Source organism: Balaenoptera ricei, chromosome 2 (genome assembly GCF_028023285.1).
Source record: "Balaenoptera ricei isolate mBalRic1 chromosome 2, mBalRic1.hap2, whole genome shotgun sequence".
NCBI classification, from domain to species: Eukaryota; Metazoa; Chordata; class Mammalia; order Artiodactyla; family Balaenopteridae; genus Balaenoptera; species Balaenoptera ricei.
The window spans coordinates 120,933,867-120,950,004 of NC_082640.1; the positions used below are offsets into that span (position 1 = coordinate 120,933,867).

The 16,138-nt window shown below is 40.1% G+C and overlaps 2 protein-coding genes and 1 pseudogene across 11 annotated transcripts in view; 1 reads left to right on the forward strand and 2 right to left on the reverse strand.

Annotated features, from left to right (window-relative positions):
* The window catches only part of STRN3 (striatin 3), a 117,980-nt gene extending 115,793 nt beyond the window's left edge, over window positions 1-2,187 (reverse strand). Inside the window, exon 1 of one of the 4 annotated variants that reach the window (XM_059914043.1) lies at window positions 1,338-2,187. In XM_059914043.1, coding sequence (XP_059770026.1) covers window positions 1,338-1,619 — 282 coding nt within the window. In that variant the 5' untranslated portion in view covers window positions 1,620-2,187. The remainder of the gene's footprint in view (window positions 1-1,337) is intronic. The other 3 variants (XM_059914044.1, XM_059914046.1, XM_059914047.1) reach the window with 3 other exon arrangements.
* Window positions 580-16,138, forward strand: part of AP4S1 (adaptor related protein complex 4 subunit sigma 1) — a 103,583-nt gene continuing 88,024 nt past the window's right edge. For 4 of the 7 annotated variants that reach the window (XM_059914052.1, XM_059914048.1, XM_059914054.1 and 1 more), the window contains exon 1: window positions 882-1,211. The gene's annotated coding sequence lies outside the window, so the exon portion shown is untranslated. Of the gene's footprint in view, window positions 719-881; window positions 1,212-8,949; window positions 9,136-16,138 lie in introns of those variants that run through there. The other 3 variants (XM_059914049.1, XM_059914050.1, XM_059914051.1) reach the window with 3 other exon arrangements.
* On the reverse strand, window positions 7,267-7,482 carry LOC132360576 (small nuclear ribonucleoprotein G-like; annotated as a pseudogene).

Sequence of the window (16,138 nt, forward strand, 5' to 3'; positions counted from 1 at the left end):
GTTTCTTACTTTTCAAAAGTTTAACTTTCCCAACTTTGTAGAGACAAATAAAAGTCGACTGGTTCAAAATCAAACTGAAGATATACATATTTGTTTGAGGACACCCTTTTTAAGCTAATCCAATCTTCCTTCTTTCAACACTGCATTTCCCTAACCATTCACCCCAGGCATATATGACATGTATGTCAGCGAACAATACTACTTACATTCTAAATATATACCAGCCTGAAGAACAGGTGCAACACTACTTAGATGCATGCCTTTTTTCTTCTAAGCCTAAATTTGCCTTGGAAAGTGATTTTAAAATAAACACAAACACCCAAAAGAGTTGAACAATCCTTTTAAAAAGATGTAGTCCTTCTGAAATACAAGACATAAGTCCTTAAAACACCAACAATCTTCCAAAAGTTAGGTAAACCAACCTATCAAAGTTTCAACCTTAAGACTGAGTCCGGCTCAATTATGAAGGATCCTGAGGATATTTAACTTTGCTTCCCTTGCGTGAGTTGGTAACGTGAGACAAGTACGCTTTACTCCAAGTTAATATTAAATCTTCATAAAGACGGCACAGATATTCTGGTTTGGCTTTTTATGTGTAAAGAAGGGGATGGAGAACGGTGAAGGGTATTCTAAAAAGAAAAATTCAGTACAGAGAAGCGCTGATAAGTCAGTCGCTAAGAACTCAAAGGGAATCTAAGTGAATAAGGCAGCATCCCAGGTAAGAAGGTACTTAAAGTTGGCGGTAGGAAATGAAAACTTCACAGGTCAGCTGCAAGCCACTGTGCTCGGTAGCAGCCCTGGAAAGAAGCGTGGCTGTCAAGGAGTAAGGGTTACCAACTCCGGGGGAGGGGGGCAGACATGCCAAATCGGAAAAGGGGGGATGATCCGGGTAAAGGTGGTAAAATGCCCGTCCCAATCCCTCTCCTCCGGTTCTCCATCTCAAGAGGCACAAACAAGAGCAAGCTCAGTGCCCAACAGCCCCTCGCCGGACTCTCTCCCACAGAGAGGAACTCGGCCCCAAGCCCCGGAGACCCGCGCAGGCCGCCTCCGGAGGAGCCCCCGCAGACGCCATACTAAAAGCCAAAATGGCTGCCCCAAGGAAGCCCGCACCGCGCAGCTAGTGAGGGCTGGGTAACAAGCGTCTGCGGTAAGGGGGGAGGGGGGCTAGAGGAAGAGCCGTCGCCAGGACCATCGCCCCCCGAGCCGCACAGGTAGGTTTCTCTCGGCCTCCCAAGGCCTCGAGCTCCGACTGAGGAGAGTCCCGGCCCCACCCCCCCACCCCCCGGCCGGGAACCCCGCCACCGCAGCCGTCCCGCACACCGACCCCAGCGAGGTACCTGCAGTTCGGCCCGCTCCACCTCCCAGTGCGCCCGCTCCATCTCGAACCGAGCCCACTCGTGCTGGATGTAGTGCAGGATCCCTGGGATAGTGTACTGCTGCGGCCGGGACAGCTCTGGGCCTGCCGCGGGACCCGCTCCCTCGGCGGCCGGAGGACCCCCGCCGCCGGCCGCTCCATTCCCCCCGGGCGAAAGGCTCATGTTCCCCCCAGGTCCCTGCTGCTGCCGTGGAGGGGCCGCCATCCCGGGGCCGCCACCACCGCCTCCGGCGAGCTCGTCCATTGTGTGTGGGGCCCCGGCCGGGGCGCAGGGCGAGACGCCGACCGCTGGGGGAAGGGCCGGAGAGGGTGGCCCCGCGCTGGCGGCGGGGCGGAGGCCGGCTGGGAGAGGGGCGGGGAGGGGGTTGTTGCTGAATGCCTGCCGTGGGTCAGAGCAGGGAGCTGCCGGCCGCCGCCATTACAGTCCCTCCTCCATCTGCCAGTTTCACTCACTCACTTTAGGGGAAGGGGGGGCCGCGGCGGGAGGGGGAAGGGGGGGGCAGGGTTGGGAAGGGGAGAGACGTAGGGCCGCCGCTCCCGCGCAGCATGCCGGGAAAAGAACGCCGCTGCCGCCGCTCGCCTACTAACCAAATAAGAGTCCGGCCTCACCCTACGCAGGCGTACTGAGGACGCAGTCGGCTTGCCGTTAGAGGCGGGGAAGGAGATTCGGCCCCGCCCCTAGGCCCGCCCCCCAGGCTCGCTGCGGGAGTCTGGCGGCCGAGTCCGGACGGTGGGCCACCGAATCCAATCTTTAGAAGAGAGTCGGTCTCTGCCTTCCCAGGAATCCGTACCCCTCTCTCAGTCAGTCCCCAGCGCCGTTCCCCACCCAAGGGTCTCAGCTGCGCGCCTGCCTTTGGAGCTGGGTTTTAACCTGGTTGGTTGCTCTGGCCGGCCGAAGCCGGTCCCGGATTCCTGACGTTTCTTTTGCATTCCTTGCGTGTTTTCAGGCAGTCCCAGAGGGTCGGGCCTCTTTCTCTGCCTGTCACTCTCTCTTTCTCTGGTTTCCTAGCACCAGTCAGTTCCCGGGGCTTTGGGGACGTTCTCTTTTGGCAAAGAGCCCAGATCTTCCCGGACGTGGAGACTGATTCTCTGTCTCTGGGCTTTGGTCCCAATTCTGTGCTCCCTGTCGCGCGTCGCAACTTGTACCACTTTGCCTCCCTTCTTTCCTATTCTGGGGTGGGTTGTGTTTGGGGAGTTTGACAGGGGAGCAGTAGCGATTGTCTTCATTTTTCTTTTGGGAGAAGGGAAGGTGAAAATCTTTAGATCTTGATAGTGGGCAGAGGGAGAAAGAAAACTGTGGAGGAGACTGGTTAAACTAACAATTTGATATTTTAGAAGTGAATGAGCTCACAAATATTGTCATTCATAGCAGAATCTTCTGATGGAAATAGAAAATAAGCATTGTGAAGACAACTTAAAACCCTAGATGAACGGCTAAAAATGTTTTCCTGGGTTGTTTATGTGAATACACATAAAAGACAAGGTTAATCGTTTAAGTACCATAGCGTGTGTGTTTATGTGCTTAGGTTGCCCGGAAACATCCTTAATGAACTAGTAAGTTTCTAAAAGTTAATGTAGCTAATAACCATTTGGTTAAAAAATAGGACAAAAATGATATTTAACAACATAAGGAAAAAAGATTCATTAATTACAGCTATGCAGGAAAATCGCATATAACATTTATTGCATTCAAATTTTTCGCTTCTCTACTACCAATAAAATTTTCGCTATGGAATATACACGACCACTCGGTGTAATTTCCAAGAGATAAAGTAGTACATCTTATTTTATCATGTCTGCTTTACTGTTATTATAGTTTAAAATGGAGAGCAGATTGGACTTGTTACCCATGCTGCCATGTTTTATTTACATATGAAATGAGGTCTGAGGTCACAGAATTGTTAAGAACTATTTCTCCATTTCATAGCAACCAACATACAACCTGCTCATTCAATCTTGTTCATTTGCGAGGGGCCGCAGAGCACATAAAAAGTTCAGAAATACTGTACTGCCTCAATACCCATATACATCAAGAAAAATTTGTGAGAGGGTGTGACTGATCTCCCTTACATTGGCATCAAAAGAAGAGGAGCATACCCACTAATATTTCCTGCTGGTACGTCAAGTTCAAGTAAAGACTGGATTTATAATCCTTTTTCCTCCCCACTCACCTTCAAAAAAAAACAAAGTCTGCTCTTCTATTGCCTATCATATTAAGTGGCACCACATTCAAACCTGAGGCCTGGCAGTCATTCTAGTACCTTTCCTTCACTTGGCCCCCTCATCCAATCCCTTTCTCAGTAATATCTTTTATCTCTATTCCATATCTTCATACATGTCTTAATTTAAACCTTCCCACCTCTACTGTTCCCCCGCCTTCCACTACCACTGATGCCTGAGTGATCTTCAAAAGGCAGATCTGATCCTATCACTCCCTGCTTAAAATATATTAATGATCACCAGACTTACAATAAAGCCCAAATTTTAGCATAGTATATAAAAGTTCTTATTGCCTAATTTACCATCACACCATCATGGTACCCCGTTCTCTCCAGCTAATCTGCACCATTTTGGGTTCCTCAAATGTGTAATGCTGTTTCATTCCACAAGAATTTAATACATGCTGTATCCAATTGGCTTTCCTTCCCTTCTTCCTTCAAAACTCATCTCAAGTATTTCTTCCTCCAAGAAGCTTCCCAGATCCATGAATTATTTAGTATAGTATCCTAATAGTATCCCATGCTTAACTCCTAATACTTATTACATTGTATTTAAATTGTCTATATATGTACTCCTCGGTGACATACTAAACACTATGAAAGCAAGACAGTCACATAACAGGTACTGCAAATCTTTGCTTCACTTATTTACTTTCTTTTATTTTTTTTTAAATTTCTGGATTGGCTGCTAGTTTTCAGATACTCTGTTAGTCGCTGGTGAACCACTGTGAATCAAACAGACATAATCTTTGCCTTCACAAACTTTCCAGTCTAGTTTTAGGCAAATTACTTAGCACCAAGCACCCTTACTTCCTCAAAGTCTTATCCAGATCTGTCTCTTACACTCCCTATTTGAAGAATTCCAGTTGAACATGTCTGGATTCACTTTGTCCATGGTTTTATAAATGTCAGCAATGCAATCCTAAACCATATTCTTCCCAGATCATAGTCATTTATCTGCAGGATTGTAGCCTCCTAGAGGGGCAGGACCTATGCCCCTCTTGTTGAAAACTGTACCCCCAGTGCCTGGGACAGTGAAATGCCCAATAAATGTTTGATGAATAACTTAAATTCATACTAGACTAATATGAATATTTTTCCTTCACCTCAATCTTTTTTTTACCAGTTTTTGCTACCATTGTACCAATTATCTCTTGAGGTTCAATGACCAGAACTGTCATGAGCACTAATAGTAAAAGACACCAAAATTTTCTCCTCTATTGGGAGATTATTTTTTACAGTATTGATGTTATGCTTTGTGTACATGACTCCAAGGACAGTCTGCAGTGAGCTCCTAGAATCTTGTTCTCTGTAGGTAATGAGCTTTCCCAGGCTCACCTACAACTCACCTAACTGGAATTCCCTTCCTAAACTGTGACTGAGTCATTTCCTCTTTTCAGCATCAACCTTTGAAACTTCCTGTTTGTTCTGTCCTTTCATCAGTCTTGTTCATTTATCCTCCACTCCCATTGATTCTCTCAGTTTCAATGCCTGCCTATTTATATCTTTAATCAGTTTAGAATTTTAAGGTTTTTTTTTTCCCCATTAGCTAATCTTAGACACCTGTGTTTTTATTCTACCTGACCAAAAAGAGACTTGTCACATTTCATGTGCATATATTATATCAGCAAAAGTATGTTAAGGAATTCTAGTCTTTTAAATACATCAGAGTGGTTAACACTCAGATGCCTTCTTCCCAGTTATTGCAATACCTGATGTACAAAGTGTTTTGACCCTGACTTTGAGAACTATGTGAATTCCTTCCCAGACATCATATTATTTCATTGGTACATACTTCTCTAGGTATCTTTAACAGATTTTTTTTTAACATACCACTATACCATTATCACACCTATAAAATTAATGGTAATTCCATTGTACAGTCTAACCCTAGTCCATAGTCAGTTTCCTAAACATCCACTTTCATGCCTTGCTGACTATGTACCTGACATCCTACTAACAAAGCTCAGACTGGTTCACAATCACTGATCTAGTCATCTTTTTCCATCATCTGAAATGATTGTGACAAGTATTCTTATCTCTATGAGGAGAGAAAGCTGAGATAAGAGTTCTGGGTCACTTCCGCAGCCCTTAGTAGAATAGGAAGTTTTCCTACTCTTACATCAGTGAGTATACATGTTTATTTGGAAACAAGAAATAAAGTCTCCCTTTACAGTTCTGCCTCCTTCTGTCCTGTCAATGGATTTAATATTACTACCTCTGGCTCCCAAATCATTTGCACTTTTGAAATCATTTTTTAGGTAGTTTCAGGGTGATTCAGTCACTTGGGGAAATTACATAGTGTTTACATTTATAAATATAGAAAACAAATGAATATTAGAGCCCAGAGAAATATCTTTGAGAAGAGTTGGCATGTGTTCAAAAACCAAACAAGCAAAGTGTATAATGGAGATGGAACAGAAAAGGAGGCAGCTTTGACCTGCACTGTGGTTTAACCAGCATAATAAGATCAGATATCTACTTCTCATTAAAGCAGTTGCTTGTGGCTAAGAAAAGTGTAGAAATATATGCAGGATACCTGAACTATTCAAATAGTATATTGTGTGGAAAAGAAAAGGAAAAGGACCTTCACAGATTACAGAAAAATAGGCACCAAGACCTTCAGGAAACTCTGCATGCTATATAAAATTCTAGTCCAAGTTCATTCCTGAATTGTCTCCTGGGTAATATGAGTCAGAAAGCAGTAGCCTGTGATAATACTGTATAACAGCTAACTCAGAGAGATGTCAAAATTGAAAGGAAAAAAAGAAAAAAGGATTGCCTGGAGCCAAGTCACTCCTGAACATTGGCTAAAAGTGAACAGCCAGGTCTATAAACATGAGAACCAAATGACTGGAAAATGTGACTGAATGGGAAATTGCCAAAACTTTCCTAGGTAATAATTTAACAGTCTTGGAAATGTGGTTTGTCTCCTGTTGGAGCAGCAGGGGAGAATGTTCAGAAGAATGGTACCAGACATGGACACCTTGCCTGGGAAATCTCTGCTAAAGATAGTGTTTTCTTTGGAAAATGTTTTAAATTTGGCAAAAATTCACAAAACCTTATTTTTTTATGATAACATTTTTAAAGATGGTAACCTTTAGTTTTGTCTATTAATAGACTAACCTAAAGTACCTGACAATTACCCTACAAAAAAAGATTAAAGAATTCCTTAGAGCATTTTAAAATAACTCCTATTGCTCCTTTTGTATTATAGCTTTCAATATAGTAATCGGATGTTGTAAATCATGTTGTGCGTAAGACTTTTTTTTTTTTTTGGCCACACAGCATGTGGTGTCTCAGTTCCCCGACCAGGGATTGAACCCATGCCCCCGGCAGTAGAAGCTTCAAGTCTTAACCAGTGGACCACCAGGGAAGTCCCTAGACATTTTTATTTAACTTTTTATTTTGGATTTCAGTCATGCAAAAGTAGAAAAAAAAAGTCTAATGAACTGCCATTTTCAACAGTTATCAAGATTTTGCCATTCTTATTTCATCTATTCCCCTTTTTTTCTGTGTGAAGAATTTGTTTTTGACTATTAAAAAAGTTTAACAAGAAAGTTTAATATGAAAATGTACACTGCTCAATTTTTTATATGATGGTAAAACAGGCCCTTTGGAGATGGGACATGAGGAAGCAATTGATTTTTTTGATGAACACAACCTTTGTCCTCATTCCAAGGCTTCTAACATGATGATACTATTTTCCCTTATACTGCCATTCCAGTATTGTTCTGTCACCCACCAGTTGCTGTCTCTGCACATTCATCTATTGCAAGATTCATAAAGGAATCAAATCCCCAAAGATTCCTTGGACATGTCCACCACCATTTGATTTCAGTGATAACTTCTTGTCCATAAATTTTTCAACTCAGGAGGGTGAGCCTTGCTTATGGCCTCTACTCAACAAGCTCAAAGATACCTTGAAATGGAATTCGTGGCCTCCCTCACACTTCCATGGCCGGCCCTCAGAATAATTTAAAGTAAATCCCAGATATCATATTATTTCATTGGTATATACTTCTCTAGGTATCTTTAACAGATTAGGACCTTTTTATTTTCAACATACCACAATACCATTATCACACCAGTAAAATTAGTGGTAATTCCATTACACAGTATAATCCCTAGTCCATCGTCAATTTCCCCCAATTATCTAAAAAAAATTTTTTTTAAGAGTTGGTGATTTCAAATCAGGATCCAAACAAAATCTATATATTTCCTTTATTTGCTGTATCTTTAGGTCTTTTTAAATTTGTCTCCCCCCTCACCCCCACATCGTCATGCCATTTATTTGTTGAAGAGGTGAGGTTATTTATCCTGCAGAATTTCCCACATTTGGCTGGTTGTATTTTTATTGTATTATTTAGCATATTCCTTTCTCCTCCATATTGTCTGTAAACTAGGAGTTAGATCTAGAGGCTAGGTTTGATTCAGGTTTTAATTTTTTTTGGTAAAAATATTTCTCCATTGGGGATGCAATGTACTTTCTATTGCATCACACCAGGCAGCACATAATGTCTAGTTGTCTCAGTTTTAGTACTGTAATGTACTAAACTTGATCAGCCTGATCTAGCTGTTGTCAGCCTTAGCTAGCTAGCTAGCTGTCTTTTAACACGTATATCGTGCTCTACTCTCAACAGTTTCTGCTCAGCGCGGGAGTCTTTCTATTAAAGAGCTTCCACTGGATGTTGCCGAGCCTTCGGGGTCCTGGTTGGGACCTTTCCTTGCACTCATTGGCAAAAGAGATCCTGCCAGATCTCCTCCCAGTTCTCAGTGTGATACTTAGATTCCCTCCTGGGGTTCCCACGTCAAGGAGGGGGGGTGCCCTTCCTTTAGATGATGACTTGGTGATTTCTGGGTTCCTTGGCTCTTTTGACCCTTACAGGACCACATTTTCAAACCTCCACTTCTGCTAGCACAGGTGTGGTTCCCCCATTCTAGTTGCTAAGGGTAGTTAGTGTTCTGGAGTTCCAGGGGATGTTTTTCCCTTGGTTTTTGGTAAAGATGGTACTGTATAGTTTTTTCTTTTTTTCCATCCTCGTGGCTCTCACTGTTTTTTGTAAGGGGATCCCGGGAACTTCCAAAACTGCTCTGCTACTAACACCACTCCCTTGCTTCTCTGCAGTCTTGGCGTTTTAAAGTTTAAACTGCCTGCTAATTAACCTAAATTTATTTATTAGAGCCCTGCTATTGAAATAACTTATTTGATCACTGCTAAAATAATTGTGACATTTTTGCTATTCAGAGATGTGAGATAACAAGTGAGTGTAAATTTAAGTATGAATAATATCCTCTGGGAACAGTTGGGCAGGCTCTTGTCTGACAACTTTACTCTCCTATTTACATTTTCAGCCAGGAGCTGTAACATGTTGCTGTACTTTACTGTGAAATTCAGTAAAGCAAAAAGTGCTCCTGGGCAAAGGGCAGCCAAGCAGTCCACCTGAAAGGCTCTGTGTTTACCCTGACACCTGATCGGAACAAGAATGATACTAAATTCAGATGCGTGTCTGAAAACTTGCCTTGGACAGCATTTGCTGGGTATGTTTTATTTATTGGAAGTAGAAAGGGAGATTAGCTGAACTCACTAAGAGAGCGAGTCAGACATAAGAATTTTGGAAGTTTAGGTCTGATTACAAATGTTAAACACACTGTAATAAATGCAGTAGTATGAGCTTTTCTGTCCTAAAGTTTCACATTATCTGATTAAGCCACTTCATAGGCTTTAGGCTCCCTGTTGAGATCAACTGAAAGCGAATAGTCTGTTAGAATTGCACCTTTTGTGATACACTCTGGGGTCAAGATTAAACCTGCCAAAATATGCACATGTAGCCATTAGCCAGTGAAAGCCTTTGAATAGAGGGTACAAACTGGGTAGACCTAGATTTACGCTAGTGAATGGAGAGTGAAATTGTACGTCCATGGTCATATTACAGCCGTCACTGAATTACTGGAGTCTTGAGGCAAACCTGGAGGTAAACAGCAGTGGGTGAGAGCACAGACACTGGAGCCTGGCTAACATGATTGGGTCCTTCCTCTGCCGTTTTACTTGGTGACCTTTGGCAAGTGACTAAGTTTTCATATCTGTGAAGTGAAAATAAAAACAGTCTCTAACTCATAAAGCTATTATGAGGATTAAATGAGTGTAGGTAAAGCATTCGAAACAGCGCCTGGTTGTTTGGTAAGCACTGTGTGTTTTCTATTGTTATTATCTCTCTTCAAGAGTTGTTTTGTTGGGTTATTAGGACATCTTATCACAAAGGGTGAATAATGCCTCTCAGGTTACAGCAGCGGATTCTTTCATGACCACCATCAAATATCAGGAGCATTAATTACTCATTTGAATTAGAGTTAGTTGTGGCCATGTTACTAACAAAAAAGATCCTGTTGGTTGAGTAAACTGATCCTCAAATTAAGGTTTAATACAGTAATTTTTGTGTTTCATTGTTTCTTTTAAAGCAATGATCTGCAAAATGGAGCCATAATTTTCTAAATGATCTCTTAAGGACTGAAAAATGTTAATGTAGCTTTTAATACTGCTTCATTTTAACTCAAGACACACTTTATTTAATTAAGAAGATCGTAAATAATAACTTCAATATATAACTGTAGTTTTATAGAATTCTTTTCTTTTTTTTTAAACATCTTTATTGGAGTATAATTGCTTTACAGTCTTGTGGTAGTTTCTGCTGTATAACAAAGTGAATCAGCTATATGCATAACGTATATCCCCATATCCCCTCCCTCTTGCATCTCCCTCCCACCTTCCTTATCCCACCCCTCTACGTGGTCGCAAAGCATCAAGCTGATCTCCGTGTGCTATGCAGCTGCTTCCCACTAGCTATCTATTTTATATTTGGTAGTGTATATATGTCAGTGCTACTCTCTTGCTTCGTCCCAGCTTACCCTTCCCTCTCCCCGTGTCCTCAAGTCCATTCTCTACGTCTGTGTCTTTATTCCTGTCCTGCCCCTAGGTTCATCAGAACCATTTTTTTTTTTTGATTCCGTATATATGTGTTAGCATACTGTATTTGTTTTTCTCTTTCTGACTTACTTCACCCTGTATGACAGACTCTAGGTCCATCCACCTCACTACAAATAACTCAATTTCATTTCTTTTTATGGCTGAGTAATATTCCATTGTATATATGTACTACATCTTCTTGATCCATTCATCTGTCAATGGACACTTAGGTTGCTTCCATGTCCTGGCTATTGTAAATAGTGCTGCAATGAACATTGTGGTACATGACTCTTTTTGAATTATGGTTTGCTCAGGGTATATGCCCAGTAGTGGGATTGCTGGGTCATCTGGTAGTTCTATTTTTAGTTTTTTAAGGAACCTCCATGCTGTTCTCCATAGTGGCTGTATCAATTTACATTCCCACCAACAGTGCAAGAGGGTTCCCTTTTCTCCACACCCTCTCCAGCATTTATCATTTGTAGATTTTTTGATGATGCCCATTCTAACTGGTGTGAGGTTGATACCTCATTGTACTTTTGATTTGCATTTCTCTAATTATTAGTGATGTTGAGCATCCTTTCATGTGTTTGTTGGCAATCTGTATATCTTCTTTGGAGAAATGTCTATTTAGGTCTTCTGCCCATTTTTGGATTGGGTTGTTTGTTTTTTTGATATTGAGCTGCATGAGCTGCTTGTATATTTTGGAAATTAATCCTTTGTAAGTTGCTTCCTTTGCAAATATTTTCTCTCATTCTGAGGGTTGTCTTTTCATCTTGTTTATGTTTTCCTTTGCTGTACAAAAGCTTTTAAGTTTCATTAGGTCCCATTTGTTTATTTTTGTTTTTATTTCCATTTCTCTAGAAGGTGGGTCAAAAAGGATCTTGCTGTGATTTATGTCATAGAGTGTTCTGCCTATGTTTTTCTCTAAGAGTTTTATGGTGTCTGGCCTTACATTTAGGTCTTCAATCCATTTTGAGTTTATTTTTGTGTATGGTGTTAGGGAGTGTTCTGATTTCATTCTTTTACATGTAGCTGTCCAGTTTTCCCAGCACCATTTATTGAAGAGACTGTCTGTTCTCCATTGTGTATGCTTGCCTCCTTTATCAAAGATAAGGTGATCATATGTGCGTGGGTTTATCTCTGGGCTTTCTATCCTGTTCCATTGATCTATATTTCTGATTTTGTGCCAGTACCAAACTGTCTTGATTACTGTAGCTTTATAGTATAGTCTGAAGTCTGGGAGCCTGATTCCTCCAGCTCCGTTTTTCTTTCTCACGATTGCTTTGACTATTCGGGGTCTTTTGTGTTTCCATACAAATTGTGAAATTTTTTGTTCTAGTTCTGTGAAAAATGCCATTGGTAGTTTGATAGGGATTGCATTGAATCTGTAGATTGCTTTGGGTAGTATATTCATTTTCACAATGTTGATTCTTCCAATCCAAGAGCATGGTATATCACTCCATCTGTTTGTATCATCTTTACTTTCTTTCATCGGTGTCTTACAGTTTTCTGCATACAGGTCTTTTGTCTCCTTAGGTAGGTTTATTCCTAGGTATTTTATTCTTTTTGTTTCAGTGGTAAATGGCAGTGTTTCCTTAATTTCTTTTTTTTTTCTTTTTTTTTTCTTTTGCCAAATTTGGTAGTGGTTTTACAACTATCCTTTCAATCTGGAATGAGTCAGTATTGCACCAGGCAGCTGGGGAGTGGGGGGCAGCAGTGTTGATTTCATTCCCTTTACCTTTAATTTCTCATTCTGATTTTTTGTTGTTAGTGTATAGGAATGCAAGAGATTTCTGTGCATTAATTTTGTATCCTGCTACTCTACCAAATTCATTGATTAGCTCTAGTAGTTTTCTGGTAGCATCTTTAGGATTCTCTATGTATAGTATCATGTCATCTGCAAACAGTGACAGTTTTACTTCTTTTCCGATTTGGATTCCTTTTGTTTCTTTTTCTTCTCTGATTGCCTTGGCTAAAACTTCCAAAACTATGTTGAATAATAGTGGTGAGAGTGGGCAACCTTGTCTTGTTCCTGATCTTAGTGGAAATGGTTTCAGTTTTTCACCATTGAGAACGATGTTGGCTGTGGGTTTGTCATATACGACCTTTATTATGTTGAGGCAGGTTCCCTCTATGCCTACTTTCTGGAGAGTTTTTATCATAAATGGGTGTTGAATTTTGTCAAAAGCTTTTTCTGCATCTATTGAGATTATCATATGGTTTTTATCCTTCAGTTTGTTAATATGGTGTATCACATTGATTGATTTGCGTATATTGAAGAATCCTTGCATTCCTGTGATAAACCCCACTTGATCGTGGCTTATGATCCTTTTAATGTGCTGTTGGATTCTGTTTGCTAGTATTTTGTTGAGGATTTTTGCATCTATGTTTATCAGAGATATTGGCCTGCAGTTTTCTTTTTTGTGACATCTTTGCCTGGTCTTGGTATCAGGGTGATGGTGGCCTCATAGAATGAGTTGGGGAGTGTTCCTCCCTCTTCTATATTTTGGAAGAGTTTGAGAAGAATAGGTGTTAGCTGTTCTCTAAATGTGTGATAGACTTCGCCTGTGAAGCCTCCTGGTCCTGGGGGTTTGTTTGTTGGAAGATTTTTAATCACAGTTTCAATTTCAGTGCTTGTGATTGGTCTTGTTTATATTTTCTGTTTCTTCCTGGTTCAGTCTCAGAAGGTTGTGCTTTTCTAAGAATTTGTTCATTTTTTCCAGGTTGTCCGTTTTATTGGCATATAGTTGCTTGTAGTAATCTCTCATGAGCCTTTGTGTTTCTGCAGTGTCAGTTGTTACTTCTCCTTTTTCATTTCTAATTCTGTTGATTTGAGTCTTCTCCCTTTTTTCTTGATGAGTCTGGCTAATGGTTTATCAATTTTGCCTATCTTCTCAAAGAACCAGCTTTTAGTTTTATAGATCTTTGCTATTGTTTCCTGCATTTCTTTTTCATTGATTTCTGATCTGATCTTTATGATGTCTTTCCTTCTGCTAACTTTGGGGTTTTTTTGTTCTCCTTTCTCTAATTGCTCTAGGTGTAAGGTTAGGTTGTTTATTTGAGGTTTTTCTTGTTTCTTGAGGTAGGATTGTATTGCTATAAACTTCCCTCTTAGAACTGCTTTTGCTGCATCCCATTGGTTTTGGGTCGTCGTCTTTTCATTGTCATTTGTTTCTAGATATTTTTTGATTTCCTCTTTGATTTCTTCAGTGATCTCTTGGTTATTAAGTAACATATTGTTTAGCCTCCATGTGTTTGTATTTTTTACAGTTTTTTTCCTGTAATTTATATCTAGTCCCATAGCGTTATGGTTGGAAAAGATACTTGATACGATTTCAGTTTTCTTAAATTTACCAAGGCTTGATTTGTGACCCAAGATATGGTGTATCCTGAAGAATGTTCCATTAGCACTTGAGAAGAACGTGTATTCTGTTTTTGGATAGAATGTCCTGTAAATATCAATTAAGTCCATCTGGTTTAATGTGTCATTTAAAGCTTTTGTTTTCTTATTTATTTTCATTTTGGATGATCTGTCCACTGGTGAAAGTGGGGTGTTAAAGTTCTCAACTATTATTGTATTACTGTCGATTTCCCCTTTTATGGCTGTTAGCATTTGCCTTATATACTGAGGTGCTCCTATGTTGGATGCATAAATATTTATGATTGTTATATCTTCTTCTTGGATTGCTCCCTTGATCCTTATTTAGTGTCCTTCTTTGTCTCTTGTAATAGTCTTTATTTTAAAGTCTATTTTGTCTGATATGAGTATTGCTACTCCAGCTTTCTTTTGATTTCCATCTGCATGGAATATCTTTTTCCATCCCCTCATTTTCAGTCTGTATGTGTCCCTAGGTCTGAAGTGGGTCTCTTGTAGACAGCATATATATGGGTCTTGTTTTTATATCCATTCAGCCAGTCTGTGTCTTTTGGTTGGAGCATTTAATCCATTTACATTTAAGGTAATTATAGATATGTATGTTCCTATGACCATTTTCTTAATTGTTTTGGGTTTGTTATTGTAGGCATTTTCCTTCTCTTGTGTTTCCTGCCAAAGAAGTTCCTTTTTAGCATTTGTTGTAAAGCTGGTTTGGTGGTGCTGAATTCTCTTAACTTTTGCTTATCTGTGAAGGTTTTAACTTCTCCATCGAATCTGAATGAGATCCGTGCTGGTAGAGTAATCTTGGTTGTAGGCTTTTCCCTTTCATCACTTTAAATATGTCCTGCCACTCCCTTCTGCCTTGCAGAGTTTCTGCTGAAAGATCAGCTGGTAACCTTATGGAGACTCCCTTGTATGTTATTTGTTGCTTTTCCCTTGTGGCTCTTAATATTTTTTCTTTGTATTTAATTTTTGATAGTTTGATTAGTATGTGTCTTGGCATGTTTCTCTTTGGGTTTATCCTGTATGGTACTCTCTGTGCTTCCTGGACTTGATTGACTATTTTCCTTTCCCATGTTAGAGTTTTTGACTCTAATCTTTTCAAATATTTTTTCAGACCCTTTCTTTTTCTCTTCTTCTTCTTCTGGGACCCCTATAATTCGAATGTTGTTGCGTTTAATGTTATTCCAGAGGTCTCTGAGACTGTCCTCAATTCTTCTCATTCTTTTTTCTTTATTCTGCTCCCTGCAGTTATTTCCACCATTTTATTTTCCAGCTCACTTATCCATTCTTCTGCCTCAGTTACTCTGTTATTGAGTCCTTCTAGGGTATTTTTAATTTCAGTAATTGTGTTGTTCATCACTGTTTGTTTGCTCTGTAGTTCTTCTAGATCCTTGTTAAATGTTTCTTGTATTTTCTCCATTCTGTGTCCAAGATTTTGGATCATCTTTAGTATCATTACTCTGAATTCTTTTTCAGGTAGGTTGCCTATCTCGTCTTCATTTATTTGGTCTCGTAGGTTTTTACCTTGCTCCCTTATCTGTAACGTTTTTTTTTTGTTGTTTCTTTTTTTTTTTTTTTTTAATGGGTTGTGCTGTTTTCCTGTCTTACTGGTTGTTTGGCCTGAGACGTCCAGTACTGGAGTTTACAGGCAGTTAGATAGAGCCGGGTCTTGGTGCTGAGGTGAGGACCTACGGGAGTCGTCACTCCGATTGATATTCCCTGGGGTTTGAGTTTCTCTGTTAGTCCAGCAGTTTGGACTTGGAGCTCCTACCACAGGAGCTTGAGCCCGACCTCCAGCCTGGGAACCAAGATCCCGCAAGCCTTGTGGTGCAGCAAAAAAAAAAAAAAAAGGAAGAAAGAAAGAAAGAGAAAAAGGAGCAGTACAATATCAAAGAATTTAAAACAAAATAAAATTAGAAAGATAAAAATATATTAGGAAAAATAAAACTATAATTGAAAGAACTGCAACAAGGTAAAATAAAACCACAACAGAAAAAGAGAAAAAAAAGGAGGGGGGGAACAAGCCAAAAAGAGAGAACAATAACAAAGTATAAAGAATAAAATAAAATTAGAAAAATAAAAGATTTATTATGAAAAATAAAAATATAGAAGAATCAACAACAATGAATCAGCAAGGTAAAACAGAACCCCAATCTAAAAGAGGAAAAAAGAGAAAAGAAAAAAGAAAAAAAAAGCCTTGG